The following is a 16,282-nucleotide window of genomic DNA, read 5'->3' as shown; positions in this document are numbered from 1 at the left end:
GACTACAGAAGGAGTTCAGGGGAAAGCGGGGAAATTGGTTCATCTGATCCTTAAGTCTCGAAGGGCAACTAAGAAAAGAAATTACATTTATGACATTTAAATCATTCTTTGAAGATCAAACTACCATGACAGAGAGATGTGTGAAACGTGTCTGCAAACAATGACTGAAGAACACATATTACTTGGTCTGACTGGCAGTGCAATAATTCACACCTATGCAACTTACACCCTGGCATTTCAAGTAGGACTCCAGCAGATTTTCCCTCCTAGCTGTTGAGCCCAGACTTTCTGGAATCTTAATGCTCTACCTGTCATCTACCTGTGAAATGCAAAGTGAGCTGGGCAAAGTCATAGGCTTGCACAACAGAACACGCTACAAAAACGTCAACATATTCTTTCAGTGTTGAAAAGTGAGCTCAGGTCTAAGGAGAAATGTCTGTGATGGACTGAGTAAAAAGACACTTCTTCCAGGAATGCATTACTCCAGAACGGTCCACTGAAAGTTTCTTGTAGATCTCCTTAGCCTGAAGCACTAATTCAGTATTTACAGGGGGAAGCTGCAGGACAAATGAGCCATTGTTTTAATCACATATGACAGTCTGATGTTTGCACACACAGTATCTGATGCTCATGCCTACAGAGGCTGCAAAGGTGGAGCATTAACCTGGACACTATTTTGAAACCTCTTGACAGGCTCATTGGATATTACAGCCTCCTATTATGCTTACACAAAAGATACTACTAAGCATTCACAGAAAAATGAATAAATCTCATCCAGCAGCCTGAGTTTTCATGACACAGAATTATACAGAAGAGAAAAAGCAAAGTATGAGATTTGTAACAGAGAGAATAGTAGAAGTGAAAGGTGTTCCTCTGGTTAATCCAGTGCACATCATACAAATATTATGGGATGAGAACCACAGACAGTTGATACAACTATTCCACACTACAAACTCCTTTTCATTTCATTCTGTCAGAGCTGTTGAATTCCATTTTGGGTCAACTCCTCCTTCCCTTTATCTCAATGGATGTTTTGCAACTGATTTCTGTAGTGCTACTACTTTTTTTTTTCTTTGAGGTGATCACCTATTATTAATCATTTTATCTTGCTATAAAGTAAGTGAAAAATAGAAAACAAAGAGAAGAAACATACCATGAAAGTTCCAGATAAGCATTGAGAGCTTTTCTGATTACATGACCTAAGTAGCCATTCTTCTCTGCAATGTGTTTTGCCCAGCTGTGGAATAGAACAAACAAAAAATGAATGGTTGTGCTCCAGTAATGTTATCCCAACTCACGCAGACTCCAAGAACACAAAAGGATATGGGATCACCCTCTGACTTCTTCTATAAGACAAATTATAGAATTTAACAGTAGTCACTGCATCAATCCTGTAACAATTGACTGAGAACATGAAGTCCATTCATCTCTATGAGTGTATTAGAGGCATCCTATGTTTTTTTTGCAGCAATGTTTTTTTCAGAAATCAAATGTAAATTAATAGGTGCTATCAATAATTATCTGCCTATTTTATGATGCAAAATGCCAATTCTACCACGTCAGGAGACTGATATTTTTTGAAAATAAAAAAAAGACAAGCCTTTGTTAGATACAACCTCTCAGAGTTGTTTGATACAATCTCTCTGAGTTTTTCTGGACATGGACAGCAGCTCCACCACAGGAAGCGTAGAGGATGAGCGTGCCCTTATCCAGCAGTATTGTCAGACGCTGGGAGGAGAGTCACCTGTGAGTCAGCCACAGAGCCCTGCTCAGATACTCAAGTCAGTGGAGAAGGAAGAGCGGGGAGAGTTGGAGCGTATCATTGCTGACCTTGAGGAAGAGCAAAGGAGTCTGCAGATAGAATACGAGCAACTAAAGGAGCAACATTTTCGGAGAGGAATAAACCGTCTTGCATCACCTCCTGACTCTGTTGTGTCACCTCAGCATGCTTCTGAAGATGCCGAGCTCATTGCTGAAGCTAAACTCCTAAGGCAACATAAAGGTCGTCTGGAAGCAAGGATGCAAATACTGGAAGATCACAATAAACAATTGGAGTCTCAGCTTCACCGGCTACGGCAGCTACTCGAACAGCCTGAGTCAGACTCCCGGCTCAATGGCACCTCTCCCTGTGCTTCGCCCCAGCACTCTGGCCTTGGCTTCCCGCTTGAGCAGGACACAAGCTCACAGTTCCATCAGACAGATGACTTGTTAGTTCCACCTCATGATACCAACACAGATCTAACAGATGTTATGGAGCAAATCAACAACACATTTCCAGCTTGCTGCTCAAGTTTCACTGGCAGACCACAGGCTATGTGAAGTGTTCATTGGGATGTGAGCCAGTGCTCCCTGGCATGCAGCACAGCCCTGTTCTACAACCTGCTGGCCGCGCGTTCCACCTCATCAGAAGCCTGCACAGGACCCCGGGACACGCGGTGTGCTCTGACCGCGTGTTCTACTTGAAACAGTACAACACTGAATACCCAAAGATGAGGATGTTGTTTAAACACAAAGATATGGTGAATGTTCCTCTCTGTGTAGACATGTGTCTTAACTGGCTACTCAACGTGTATGATAGTGGCCGAACTGGAAAAATTCGAGTGCAGTCCCTGAAAATTGGCTTGATGTCTCTTTCCAAGGGCCTTCTGGAAGAGAAGTACAGATATCTCTTCAAGGAGGTGGCAGGCCCTACAGAAATGTGTGACCAGAGGCAGCTGGGCCTTCTGCTTAACGATGCTATCCAGATCCCACGGCAGCTTGGGGAAGTGGCAGCCTTTGGTGGCAGCAACACTGAACCCAGTGTGCGCAGCTGCTTCCAACAGAACCACAATAAGCCGGAAATAACTGTAAAGCAATTTATAGACTGGATGCGCTTAGAACCACAGTCTATGGTGTGGCTACCAGCTCTACACCGTGTGGCAGCTGCAGAAACAGCAAAACATCAGGCCAAATGCAATATCTGTAAAGAGTGTCCAATTGTTGGATTTAGGTACCAGAGCTTAAAACATTTCAACTATGATGTCTGCCAGAGCTGTTTCTCTTCTGGCCGTACAGCGGGGATTACTGTAACAAGCATATATCAAACCAGGAGTCCCGTGGAAAAGAAGTATATATGGACAGATTCTTGATAGCTGTTTCAGAGATGTTTATTTCCCCAGCCGCATGGCCGGGGCTCTGCCCAGGAACTGTTCCAGTCACGGGACCCGAGGGTCCTTCTGCCCGCGCAGGGAACACAAACCAACCCATGGGAACGAGGCTGAGCAGGGGCAGGGAAACCCCGTGCCTGTGCCCTCAGGGCCCCTCTGCCAGGGCTCCATGGCAGGGGAGGAGACCCCAACAGTTTGATACAATCTCTCCGAGTTTTTCTGGAAAAGAAAAGTACTAGAAGTACTCAATATCTCTCAAAATCTACTCGTCATCTAAATAATACATATTCATGCAGATCAAACATTACTGCAGAACCTTTTGCCAAGGAGGTAAGCACCGTGAAGTACAAGGTATTTAGACTACGGACTTAAAAATCATCAGTAATCAAAATAATTACATCAGAAATATATTCTCCTTTAATAAATGGTCTCACTACTTACATTACAGCTTTTTCCGGATCTCTAGGGAAGTCTTCCATATTTCCTGTGATGTAATACAGAGAGCATCGTAAAGTCCCTTCTATATGTCCTCCTTGGGCAGCTTTATAGAAATAGCGTGCAGCAACTGTCTGTGAAGAAACAAGACACAATTAGCAACTCTGCATTATTAATCTTCATTGAGATTTCTTCTTCAGGACTCATTTCATCAAATGAATTAAAATAGGTAGCTGGCTAATGAGGGCAAGACAGTTTAACTACTTTTGCACTTAGATGAAATGAATTCTTTCTTTTAATTTTTTAATAGATTAGGCTAGGAAAAGTTTTTAAAAACATATATTCAGGTAATATATGGAACATCAAATAGCAAAGTGTCTAAACATTTAACGAATGCTTGGCTAACATAAAAGTCTTGCATGCACTGACAGAAATAAAAGCAGTTATTCACTAGTAGGAAGATTATTAAGGCATCCTGGAGAACAGGACTTTTGCACTTGGGATGCTAAATGAAGGCTGTGGAGCAGCAGCAATACTCAGTATGTTCAGCAGAGACCAACCACAGTGCTCAAATCTTTGAAACTGGTTTACAAAAGATAACATAGATTAAGTAAGCAGGGCCAGAGCTACAGAAGTGGGAAGGCTGTGACTCCACATTTTATCCTCAGGAAGAGTAATCTGTAAAGTAAACGAAACCAGCACACATCCTGAAATAATTTATTTCAAGGAATTTTTAACCATCAATATTTGCTTTCTGTGGACTACACAGTATCCATCACAGCCATAACTTCTTGCCATTGGCTTTGATGAATAAAGAAACCTGGGCATTTTTAGGGGTACTCTTATAATCAGTCCACTCTGAAATGTGTATTTTGGTCCCTGGGGAAGGAAAATGTGTTTGCCACATGCACATGTTGGTGAGCACTGCTGCTGTTGGCAGCAGAAATGCTCACTGTCTGGAGTATATCCAGATCTCAGAACTGAAAGGCCTCACTGAAAACATTTTTTGGCTCTAAGTATGAGGTCTGCCTGCATTTATTACAAGTCTTCCTCACTATATTTTTGCTGCTGTTCATACACTACCTAGGAAATTAAAAGAAATATAAATAAAGTAGACCATTCCTACTAGGGGAAAATTTATTTTGCACACATGTTAATGGGTTCTGTCACAGAAAAACAAAATAAAATAGTGCCATCTACTAGGACTGTATGAAATAGTTACATTTTCAAGTCTGGATTGGAGGCCTCTCACTGCAGTTCTGAGGCTCACAGAAGCTGTGTGAACATAGCATAGCTGTTCATGAATTCAGGGACAAGGTTGTGTTGCTTTCAGTTATTGTGGAATCCTTTCCCTATAAACTTTCCCAATCCAAAACTGAGAACCCAAAAGGTCACATGATGTGAGAGCACACACTATCCTTCCTGGCTGCCGTCACTAGAAGGAAAAAAACCTGCACCTGTTTTGTTCCTAAATTAAAAGAATACAAACACATGCACATAATTTTGACTGAGATACCTGAGCAACATCTCCCTCCCAAAGCAATCTGACTGAACCCCCCAGTAAAACCCTTCTTTATGATGAAAGGTATCAAAATCCAACTCAGGGTGAACAGAGCAATCTCAAGAATGGGGCAAAAACTTCTAACTTGGGCCCTAATGTAAGAAATAGTACCGTTAAACATTTACTCACTTGATTTCTACCAGGTACTCCGGGGTAAATCCCATCTAAATATAGGACACCAAGGTTGTATGATGCATCTGGATTTCCCAATTCTTCAGCAATTAACCAGTGCTTGGCTGCTTTTCTGTAGTCTCTTTTAAAATTGTGGTAATACCATCCTAATCCATTCACTGCCTGGGGCAAGCCCTTAGGGAAGGAGAACAACAGTCTCAGGTCATACATTTGATTCTGCTTTTTGTTACTTCTGGGACTAGGGGTTATAAAGGTTTGCTGACTTTTTTTTCCCCACTACTCTTCTTTGTGGCCTCGTATTTAGAGTGAGGAATAAGACTCCAGTGTCATCTTACTCTACAGCCACGTGTGCTGACTTTCTCTTGTTGACAAGAACAAACTGTGACTATTTTTCCCTTTTTCCTCTTCAAAGCCACTTATTCTTGTGAACTCCCAGAAACTGGTTGACAGGATTAGCAATCAAAAACCCCACTTGTTTTAAACTAGAACATTTCCTTGAGAATAAATAGAAAGCAATGAACACAGAACTTTGTAATGCTGCTTTCAAAAGGCATTTCACCAACATCATACAGATCTGCTTAAGATATTGCTACTTGCTATTACCAAGTTGCATCTTTGCATTTTGGCTCAAGAGGAGAAAATCTTGAGATAGTTTTTTTTTTTTGTTATAATGAGTCACCACCTCCTTGCATAAACTGGTGGATCATCTGGGGCTGTAAATATGCCAGCAGTGTTATTAACTTGCCCATTAAAATCCAAAAGCCGTTAGACTTTTCAATTGTGATTTTTTTTTTTTTTTTTTTTATAGAAAATGTGCACTGGAGCATGAGAACCCAAATATCTGAGTTCAAGGAGAGCAAGGAAATTGATGTCTCTAGGAGTCTTCCAGGAAGCTGTTCCTCAGATCCTGAATCAAGGGAATTTTGATGACACCATAAAAGCCTCTCAGTTTATTTAAGCCTTTCCCAAACAGGCAGTAGAACAGTCTCTCCTGTCTCAAAGCAATCACAGAACTGACACAAATCTTTTCTCATGGTGGTCAGCAGTGAAGTCTTACTGTCATAATCAGTAATTTAATTCTGGTTCTAAGAGCTAGGAATGTATTCCAGGTCTAGGTACTCTTTCATTTTTATTCTAAGGACCAAGTCATGGCCTGGGTAATCTGACTGTACTAGATCATTAAATGGAGTGAGGCTCCTCTGCTCCGTGGTGCCTATCAATGTTTCTCCCTACTATGGAAAAATCCATGAGGCTTTGGGACATCCAGGTATTCTCCCTTAATGCTTAGGAACATAAGGCAAAAAACATAGTCCTGGATTGAATATTCACTCTGTAAATCACTTAACTAACATCAAGTTGCAAAAGATATAAGTAGAGAGAATTATTTCTCTTTCACAGAAATTTTGGCTGATTTTGAGTGGTCTAGTCTCCCAATTTGGGAAAATAAGGCTTTCACTATTCATGGTGAGGACACTGGAAGAAGCAAGCAGTATTGACATGGAATTATGGTAACAGGCATTTTATGTAAAATTCATTGTTATTAGCACCTGGTACAGAACTCCTACAATAAAATATTGATTGCATTTTACCTTGGCTGCTGCTTTCTTCATCAATTCCAATGCAAGTTTTATATTCTTTTTCACACCTTGACCCTAGGAAATGGATATGTGAAATAATCATTGTTTATAAATGCAGGCTGATAAAAATTCACTTATGCACATTCAAAATGCCTTTTAATGTTGATCCTATTACTTACTGTTATTTGGCTTTAAACAGTTACAACAAAATGAACAGCTTTGTGTTCATCCTTCCTTCACAAAATCTCAGTGATTCAGTCTAGAAACAATTATTTCACCAATATATTCAAGGGATTTTTATGGATAAATAATATCACAGATCATTAATTTTGAGCAGCTAAGGAAGAACGAATAGCATTCAAAGGGGAATATGTTGTGCACAACTTGGCGGTGAGCAAGAGCTCTCAGCTTTCCTGAAAAAGGATGTTAAGAGTGTCTCTAGGGGAAATACACAGATGTCATGCTTATGATGTTCACACAAAGTAATTCCAGACAGAGGTCAAATAGATTATGTGTGCTCAAAATCAGCACAAGCAAAACTTAAGCAAGCACTTTCTAGAGAAAAACCCTCCACTGTCAAAGGAATGACAACCAAACAGTTCCTCACTAATATTTCTAACTTTTAGTGCTCTTGAATGTCTTAGGGGGTGACATCACTTAGCTGATACACCTTTATCTGACTCAGGTGGGGTTATGCCTCAGTTGAGCCTCATCTGTCTACTGCTTCTTGCAGGGAAAAGTAACTGCACGCGGAGATAATTTAATTCCAACTAAAAAAAATCCTAGAGATCTAATAAAGGGCATTCTAAGAAAGGATCAAACCTTTACCTACATCTCTACACCAAAGCCTATGCCTACTAGCTGGTTGGATTTTTGAGGTGACAAGACATTAGGAAAAATTACTATCCACAATTTGGTTGGTATTTTGATCTTGAATCTGGCTAGGAACAAAGTAACTAGACTGCTTTCAAATTGGGCGTTTTAAAATTTTTGTGCCTTTTTGGTAAAAGTCAACATTAGCTTCATAACTATTGATTGATTTTCAGAGTAAATCTAAAAGCACTTGTATACACTCTTACTGTGTGTCACTGCAGATAACTTAGAAACATCATGTTATAGGAATGATTATTTTGAAGTGAAAACATGAAACATGACTTACCTTAAACAACACAATGGCATAATCATATATTAACACTGGATCTTCTGTTTCTATTGCACCCTTTGCATACCATTCTATTGCAGCTTCAGGATTTTTTGCCACTCCTTGTTGGCCCCAAAACAGCATCTGAGCCAAACGTTGCTAAAAGAAAACAACATCAGGAGTAATGCTATAAATGCTAGTACTGAATCTGGAATTGCAGGAGCAGACTTTTGCAGACTTAGATGCATTTCAAATATGTGAAAATACTACACACCCTCAACAGTTTGAAAGCAACTGGTTATCAGGAATATTCAGAGGCCTTTCCAGTGGTGGAACGTACTGATACTAACTTTACAGCAGGGTACTTTTTACAGCTGTCAGTATCATAGAAGTCTGGACTGATTTAAGAGCAGAAGTAAGTGACAGATGGATTTGATGCATGTAAATGTCTCAGTATTACAATATATTGCTACCAGTCTCAGATCAGCAGCAGTAATTGCACTGTCTCAAATACAAAACCAGGAAAAAGGATCAGAGAAGGAGGTTGCCAAGATTTGACAACTCTTCCCTTTTGCCTCGCATCATTGTTATGGCTTTTGCATGGTTACTGGATATTATTGGACAGGAACGTGGGAAATAGTTCAAGCTGGGAAAAAAAAAAGCAATTCTGGGTGAAAGGAGAAAATGTCTGTCCGCTTTCCTCTGCAACTTTCCTACGTGGTCTATAAATGTACATTCCTGAGTGTGTCTAAAACCAAGAAAGGGGAAATTTATTACTTTATACCTGTGCAGCTGCATTTCCTCTTGTTGCTTCATGTTTTAACCACATAAAGACATCACCATTTTCTTTTGTTTGAGCTTTTAGCAGTTCATCATCCATCAGTCTTATCGTTTCAACAAATGCCTGAAGAGTAGGTGAACAGAAAAAAATTAATTTCCACATGAATTTCACAATGAATTTCTACATCTGCTACCAAAATGGAAATGTTGTCCATTTTCTGCTTATCCCTAAAAATTCATGATCAGTTCTCAGTTTTAAAATTCTCATCACTCCTCTGCTGGCCAGTGCATTAAGAACTATTCTCACTTCAATTGTAAAAAATATTTACTGATTTGTTCCAAAACTGTAAGTCCACTCTACACGGAGAGATATACCAAGACACCAACAAGTGAAAAAAAAACCCCAAACCATCTTTTGGTTTTAATTGCACTTAAAAATGACAAAGAAGTGTTTTTAAGCATTTTAAGGATTTTTAATTTCTATAGAAATCTCTTTCAAAAGATAAAAAAAGCTAGCAAAAAGCTTGATGAAGACCTGACTCACAGCACTCTTATCTTGGTAAATCTGCTGATTTTTTTAGTTCTTCAGCAATTAAAATCTCTCTATCTTTTGTACAATAATCATTCTTTCTGATAAGCCAGGATGCTAGCACTAACCTACCTCGACTATTCTTTACAAATAAAGTTCTGTTACCTCCTGTTTAGCAGCTTATTCTAAAATCATTTTATTGTAACTTTATCAGATAACTATTTAACCAAGTCATTAAATTTGATTATAGAAAAGGTGTAAGTATGGAGAGGACAATTCATCTTTTGTAGGAACTTCATGATGTCTGTCTACTGAAACAGCAGATCAGTTGCTTAATAAACACATCCAATTATATTAATAATTGAAAATCTGAGTGAGGATTTAGGGCCCAAGAATAAGGCTTGGGCTTTAACAAAAAACAGGCTTGTGGACAATTCTGAGGATTTGAGTCTGATTTTGATTTTGATTCCCCCTTCCTAAGAAACACAGTAATGATATCTACATACAATTTGGGGGATTTTGTAACAATCATAGAATCACAGAATGATTTGGGCTGGAAGGGACTTTTAAAGACCATTTAGTCCAACACCCCTGCCACAGGCAGGGACTGAAATCACATGAGCTAGTATTTGTACATCAAGACAAAAATCTTCTAGCCACATAAAATAAAAATGAAAAATAACTTGCACAGAAAACAAATTCAGATATATTTATAACTCTTTTACCTGTTCCCCTTTTATATTGTGTTGATCCAGGGATGTCTTTATTGCAATATTACTGTAATAAGCATATGACAGCTCCAAATCAAGTGGATAGTTATTAATGCCTTGGTAATGTTTATAGCCAAGATTCATCACAGAAAGTCTCTCGTTCCCCTGAGCACCAACTAAACTATACAGCAGTCCCTGGCAAAAATCAACAGACATAAACAAGAGTGAATTCACTGCACATCTCACAAGTTAAGCACTTTGCAGGAGATTTACAGGGAACAGAATGTTCATACTCATAGCTGATTTACTAGCTCTATCATGTAAACACAGTTACAGAAGCAAGCACAGCCCTAAAGCAGTTAAAATGTCTTATGTTTGCACAGAAAGACTTGAGAGAAAAACTAGGCTCTAAACACTTTTCAAGTATTGCATTTATTCTGTCACCACTAAGTGTGCAGCAATTTTTTAATGTCATTTTACTACAGTGCTGTTTATACTGTGACACTTTTTATACTCAGCAGTGACTTAACTACTCCCACTGATGCCAACTGGAGTTTTCACACCGAATTCAGTGGAAACATATGGAAGCTAACAAACAGCATTTGAGAATCTTACCCTAGAGTTCTAACAGGACTAGTAGGATGGGATCTATGGCTGATAAGGTTTTAGCACAAATCATCCTTGAGGTACATGTTAGTTGGTCTATGCACCACACATTTGCCAAAAAACATTTTCAGCACTACCATTATTTTTTACATACACAGTAATAAAACCAGTGGTGTCCCATCTGTGCTGGATATTAAATTGTTTCCTACACTATCTGTAGCAGATCAAATGATAAAATGACTTAGCCTCCGTAATTAGCACTAAGTATACTCTATAATTAGGGTATAAAAAATGTTCCTGTCTAAGGTTTCTTGTTTTTGAAGAATTGCAGGTGAGCTCGGTCTCCGATTGGCCTGTCAGGGGTTCTTCTGATTTCTAATCCTGTATCCACAACAGACACATCTTCTGCTCTTTATGAGTGTTTTATATTATACTATTATATCACAACTAAATATCTAAAGGAAATTTTAGAGTTGCCTTCTTCCCCAGACATATGAACATCTACCCTTTATTTGACCTCGCAATAGAATCACATCGAAACATTTCAGTTATTTGCAACCTGCCTAAGATGTCAGGAGTTCTCAAACTCTGCAGTTGCTCAGCTGAAGCACGGTCACTTTTTTACAAAAGAAAACTGTCCTACTTTGCCTACCCTTGCTCATTTGACCATAATATACTCAGCGTCACGTTTTTGCACACTCTAAAATCAGACTTCTTCCCTGACTGTACCATGCAACCTTTCCACTTCAGATTTGCCTGATCTGAGACATTTTTCCTACCTGTCTTCAAATGACTGTGGATGACTCAAGGGCTCTTACTCATCCTAGCTCCACAGTGACTAGGAAAAGCAGTACTCTCTATGCTGTTCACTTTACCACCATTTTTAGGTCTTTACTAAATCATTGATTTCCTTGTTCTGCTTGAGCAGGATAAAGTTTCCCACCATCAGGCCTTCATATAGATATCACTGCCATCAAGGTATTAATTAGCAGCTTTATTGGAAAATCCCTTCAACCACCACCTAGATCTGAAGGCCACTTCACTTTTTTTAATTCAATTGATCATTCCATTTCTTAAATGCCTTTAAAGGTAATTGATTTCACAGACATAACAGAACATATTAAATGTAGTACCTTTATACGATCCACAGACACACCAAGCCCTGTTTCAAATATAACTGCAAGAAAATAGGAAGCCTTATGGTATCCACAACAACTGGAATCCACCAGGAGAGGCACAGAGGAGCCCAAATTGCTGAGGCCATTGGCGCTGGACAGACCTTTCACAACCTTCTCAAATATCCTCCGGCCAACTTCTACAACTGTATCACTTCCATCTTCTAACACTAAAAATAAAATATAGGACACACAGTTATTGCAAGAGTTAAAATTAGGAACCAATTTCCCCTCCTTAATTTAACGGGACTCAGATTCTGTTATTTCTCATGCTGAATGGTATTCTCAACATAGATAAACAAAATTCCTACAGACACAAGGTATTACTGAATATGAAGAGTGAATAAAAATCCAAAAGACCATCTCAAAGTAACTAACCACTAAAAGCATAAGGATACTTCTATGATTCCTTCTATCTAATAAGCCATCCTTTCATCTGCAGCATATTGCAACATATAAGCCACATAATACTCCTTTATAAAGTTAGCTGATATGAAAAACAAAAGTATAGCACATGAACATAAGTCAAATGATACTAAACTACACAACAAATATTGTTGAGTTATTTAAGAGCAATAAAAAAAAAAGGAAACATGATTACCATCTGGACTACTGAAATCCATCTCTTGTAACAGTTTGAACAAAGTGTGGTACTTTTCCCTGAGCTCTTTTCCCCACATGAAAGCATCACATTTGGATTTTTCTCCATATTTGTGAATCAGTTCCAAATAATAGTTTTCATAGTAACCTAGAGAAAACAACATATTTAAAACATGAAAACTGACTTTTTGGTCTTGAGAACAAGTTTATGACAGAAAAAAAGATGTTTCTAGGACACTAAAAATTCATGGACAAGATGAACATACCCTTAACACAAAGCAGTGCTAAAAATTCATCCAGCTAGCACAGGCCACTTACAAATACATTTAGATTTCTTCTTCCATACTCCAGTCACAATGCATGCAACCGAATTCTAGTTAGAAACATAAGCTAGTTTTCAGCACACATTTAAGCTATGTCATTCTTCTTTCACCAAAGTGGACACTTTGGTAGAAAACTGTTAATTACTGAATGTAAGACAACTTTGGCAGAAACATTCTAGCAAAACCCACCCATTTGCCTCTAGGGTCATTTAAAAAATGAAATGGAAGAGAGGCAATTGCGTAGCATACATAAAAGCTTGAAAGTATTTCTTTGTCCCTTTATGAACCTCTCTTATTAGAGAAGACATATCAAGATAATTTAAGTTTTTATTCCATGACACAAAAGTATTTGCAGGGACAAAACCCCAGTTCTAGCTATCAGTAACAAGACTAAACTCTTCAAATTGCATTTTTTTCTTGTTATGACTGAATTAAAGTTTACTTTTGATGATCAATATCCAGATTATTAAAGGACAGAAAACAGGCCTCCAAAGATGACAGTTTAGAATTCATCACAGATCAACACTTACAACTTCTGCGCATTTTTTCGCCTTGTCTTACAATGTATGTGTAGTCATAAACTATTTCTTGAATGTCCATACATCTCTCGTAGTAAAGTTCAATTTGTTCCACCGTGTCTTTGTCATGATGAGGGTTAGAAATCTATAAAAAGGCAAATGATGGATAAATGACATCGCCAGTATCTGTTGTTGTGCATGCTCAGCTAGAAAGATGCATTGTACACAAATAACAAAAGGAAACAGATTCTTCACTACCATCAGCTTATCTGGCACATCATATTAGTGTGTCAGACAACCTGATGCTCGCCACAGTAGACTATTGTCTATTTAAATGGTCAGCATAATCCAAAAAATCACAGACAAATTTCCAAAGCTGGCCAAATCTATGTGACTTTTAACCATCAGTTTTATCAAAACCATAGATTAATCAAATGTGTCCAACTCTGTATCATCAGAAACTCTGTGAACAAAGCAATACTGAAAATACATCCTTATTAAATATAGATTTACAAACACTCCTTTACACACGCACTTCCCGAAATATTATCATTTAGCATTTGAAATGGTAACTAATACTGCTAGATTTCAACAGAAAATTATCATATACGACATATGTTCCCAGATACTACTGTGTTTCATCCCTAGTTTATCACCTGATGAGCACTCCATCTGAAAAAATAAAATAGAGTCATAGTTGGCTGCTAATATTTCAACATTTCCAAGTAGTGCTTCTGCTTACCTGTTCTGTTTCCAACACACTGAGACGATAATATTTCACAGGTCCAAAAAACGCTTCAATACCATTTACATACCCACTGCCCCCAAGAACAAAGTATCCAGCAGTGTCATCATAATAGAAATCTTCCCTAAAACTTGAGAACATGAAAGAGAAGTAAGCTCACTATCTAGAGGTACTGTGAAAGAAGAAAGAGAAATTAGTATTTCTCAGAATTTCTGCAACTGACAGTCTTAAGCTCATTGCCAGTATCCTTTTCTTTTCTCATTTATTTATTCTCAAAATCTACTCTGCAATTTAGTGTGATAAATTTTGCAGTAAAATTAACAAATTCCTTGTCTACAAACATATTAAACCAGGAGGGTGTTCTATTTTTCTGATTCGGTAAGTATCTTTTGATATTTTATGCATCATTACTCAACCTCAATTTTTTCAGTTCCACATTTCCCTTTCACTTTTCTAAAATCAGCATATGAAAATTTAAGTTACCTTTCTCCAAGAGTTATCATCTGCAACTTATCAATTTCTGTTTTTTAAAGCAGAGCAGAGAAGGAACAACCCTGCAGTCAGCGTTGACTTGCCATGCAGTTCACTATTAGGTAGTTCCCTTATTAACAGTGGCCTTTTTTTGTTATTTGCACAAGAAAGAGTCCATCTTAAATTATAGTGAAAGAGAACAACTAAAGAACCATTTAAAAAATTATTCAGTTGCTTAGAATAAAGAACAGAGCAAGAATACTTTTGGTAGCAATTTTGCTCTCTAACTAAGCAAAGCAATCTAACTAAGCAAGTAACAATTTCCCTGGTTTAATACTACCTCTCACATCAACAGTAAAACTAGACTTCAGTAAGACCGCAAGTTCACTTGAAGACTGATCTTAATGCCACTGACCTGCCAATCAGCTTGTAGTGGGGGTTATCAAACTCTAGATCATGCACCATGTTAACTCATGGCATTAACAAAAATATTCAGATTGTGCTTAACGTAAGCACATTAAAGCAAACTGGTTTTGAAAGCATAGTGTGGAAAAAGACCACAGACATTTTTCAAATCAACTGGAATCTCAGTTACAAACTTGTGCTCTCCTCCTATTCTCTGTATCTGAACATATACACACATATTACTCCACAAAGGGGAAAATGCTGCTTACGTAAAAGATTGATGATGAGGTCTTTTCAAATTCTTCCCAACACTGCTTACTTCAATCTAAAAGAGCACAAAATATTAATTACAATAAAAGAAATGTTATAGGGTACATTTATTACAGCATCAAGTTGTTCCCGGGGAGGTTTAGATTGGATGTTAGGAAATACTTCTTCACTGAAAGGGTTGTCAAGCACTGGAACAGGCTGCTCGTGTTAGTGGTGGAGTCATCATCCCTGGAAGTGTTCAAGGAACAAGTGGATGTGGCACTCAGTGCTGCGGTTTTAGTTGGTATCGTGGTGTTTGGTCAAATGTTGGACTCGATAATCTTTGAGGTCTTTTCCAGCCCAAATGATTCAATGATTTTTTTTCAATCCACAGCCTGAAGTCCTTCTCCCCAGGGCTGTTCTCAACCTACTCTCTGGCCAGCCCATGTTTGTGCTTGGGAATCCCCTGACCCAGGTGCAACACCTTGCACTTGGACTTGCTGAACATCGCAAGGTTCACATTGGCCCACCTCTCAAGCCTGTCCAGGTCCACTGGATGGCACCCCTTCCCTCCAGCATCTCAACTACACCACACAGCTTGGTGTCACCAGAAAACTTGCTGAGGGTGCACTCAATCCAACTCAATTAATCAAAGTTGATTTCCCAAAGCAGGATGGTCTGAACATGCCCTCAACTTCTAGTTTTACGTTTTCTTTTGCTATGTCAGCATATACAATTTACAGTATTTCTCTCAATCTCAGCTACTAACGAGTCGTCAGAGGCACAATCAAATTATACAAATCTCAGCCTTGGTCCTGTAATTCATTAGCAAGCATACCTGTCCACCCTTAAAGGAGATATCCAGTCGAAACCATTGCTTCAGAGGAAGGCTGAAGCTAGTTTTCACTGCAAGGTCATCCCCTCTCACAAGATGCATCTGAATATGCACATAACCTGACAGCAAGAAAGGAAGAATAAGAAAATAAACATCACAGAAACATTAGCAGCAAGAATGGGTTTACTAATGCGTTCTTGACAGTGATTCTGTCCTTTTCATCCTCTTCATCACCAACAACAGAAATGTGGGCACTTACCAAGCCATACACCAGCTCTCAGAGAGTCCCACAGACAGTGCTCCACAGTATTTCAGTTACACATCTCAGATGCTGATGCTCAGGC

General features: G+C 38.6%; 2 protein-coding genes across 3 annotated transcripts in view; one reads left to right on the top strand and one right to left on the bottom strand.

The window, feature by feature from the left end:
- SEL1L3 (SEL1L family member 3) overlaps positions 1-16,282 on the bottom strand; it is a 36,025-nt gene that overhangs the window by 9,200 nt on the left and 10,543 nt on the right. Inside the window, exons 5-17 of one of the 2 annotated variants that reach the window (XM_082281673.1) lie at positions 15,942-16,057; positions 15,124-15,179; positions 13,976-14,108; positions 13,246-13,378; positions 12,394-12,540; positions 11,751-11,962; positions 10,027-10,206; positions 8,777-8,896; positions 8,011-8,151; positions 6,864-6,926; positions 5,272-5,448; positions 3,588-3,715; positions 1,154-1,237 (exon numbers count right to left, since the gene is read on the bottom strand). In XM_082281673.1, coding sequence (XP_082137799.1) covers positions 1,154-1,237; positions 3,588-3,715; positions 5,272-5,448; positions 6,864-6,926; positions 8,011-8,151; positions 8,777-8,896; positions 10,027-10,206; positions 11,751-11,962; positions 12,394-12,540; positions 13,246-13,378; positions 13,976-14,108; positions 15,124-15,179; positions 15,942-16,057 — 1,690 coding nt within the window. The remainder of the gene's footprint in view (positions 1-1,153; positions 1,238-3,587; positions 3,716-5,271; positions 5,449-6,863; positions 6,927-8,010; positions 8,152-8,776; positions 8,897-10,026; positions 10,207-11,750; positions 11,963-12,393; positions 12,541-13,245; positions 13,379-13,975; positions 14,109-15,123; positions 15,180-15,941; positions 16,058-16,282) is intronic. The other variant, XM_082281674.1, reaches the window with a different exon arrangement.
- On the top strand, positions 2,355-3,518 carry LOC309573398 (utrophin-like; the record flags this gene model as incomplete). Its single annotated transcript, XM_082282336.1, has 2 exons — positions 2,355-3,048; positions 3,460-3,518. 2 exons carry the CDS (start codon positions 2,355-2,357, stop codon positions 3,516-3,518), a joined length of 753 nt encoding a protein of 250 aa, XP_082138462.1.

This window comes from Coloeus monedula (assembly GCF_965178545.1).
Source record: "Coloeus monedula genome assembly, chromosome: 5".
Lineage (NCBI taxonomy): Eukaryota > Metazoa > Chordata > Aves > Passeriformes > Corvidae > Coloeus > Coloeus monedula.
The sequence above is the reverse complement of the archived record's forward strand: the minus strand, read 5'-3'. Positions and strand labels throughout refer to the sequence as shown.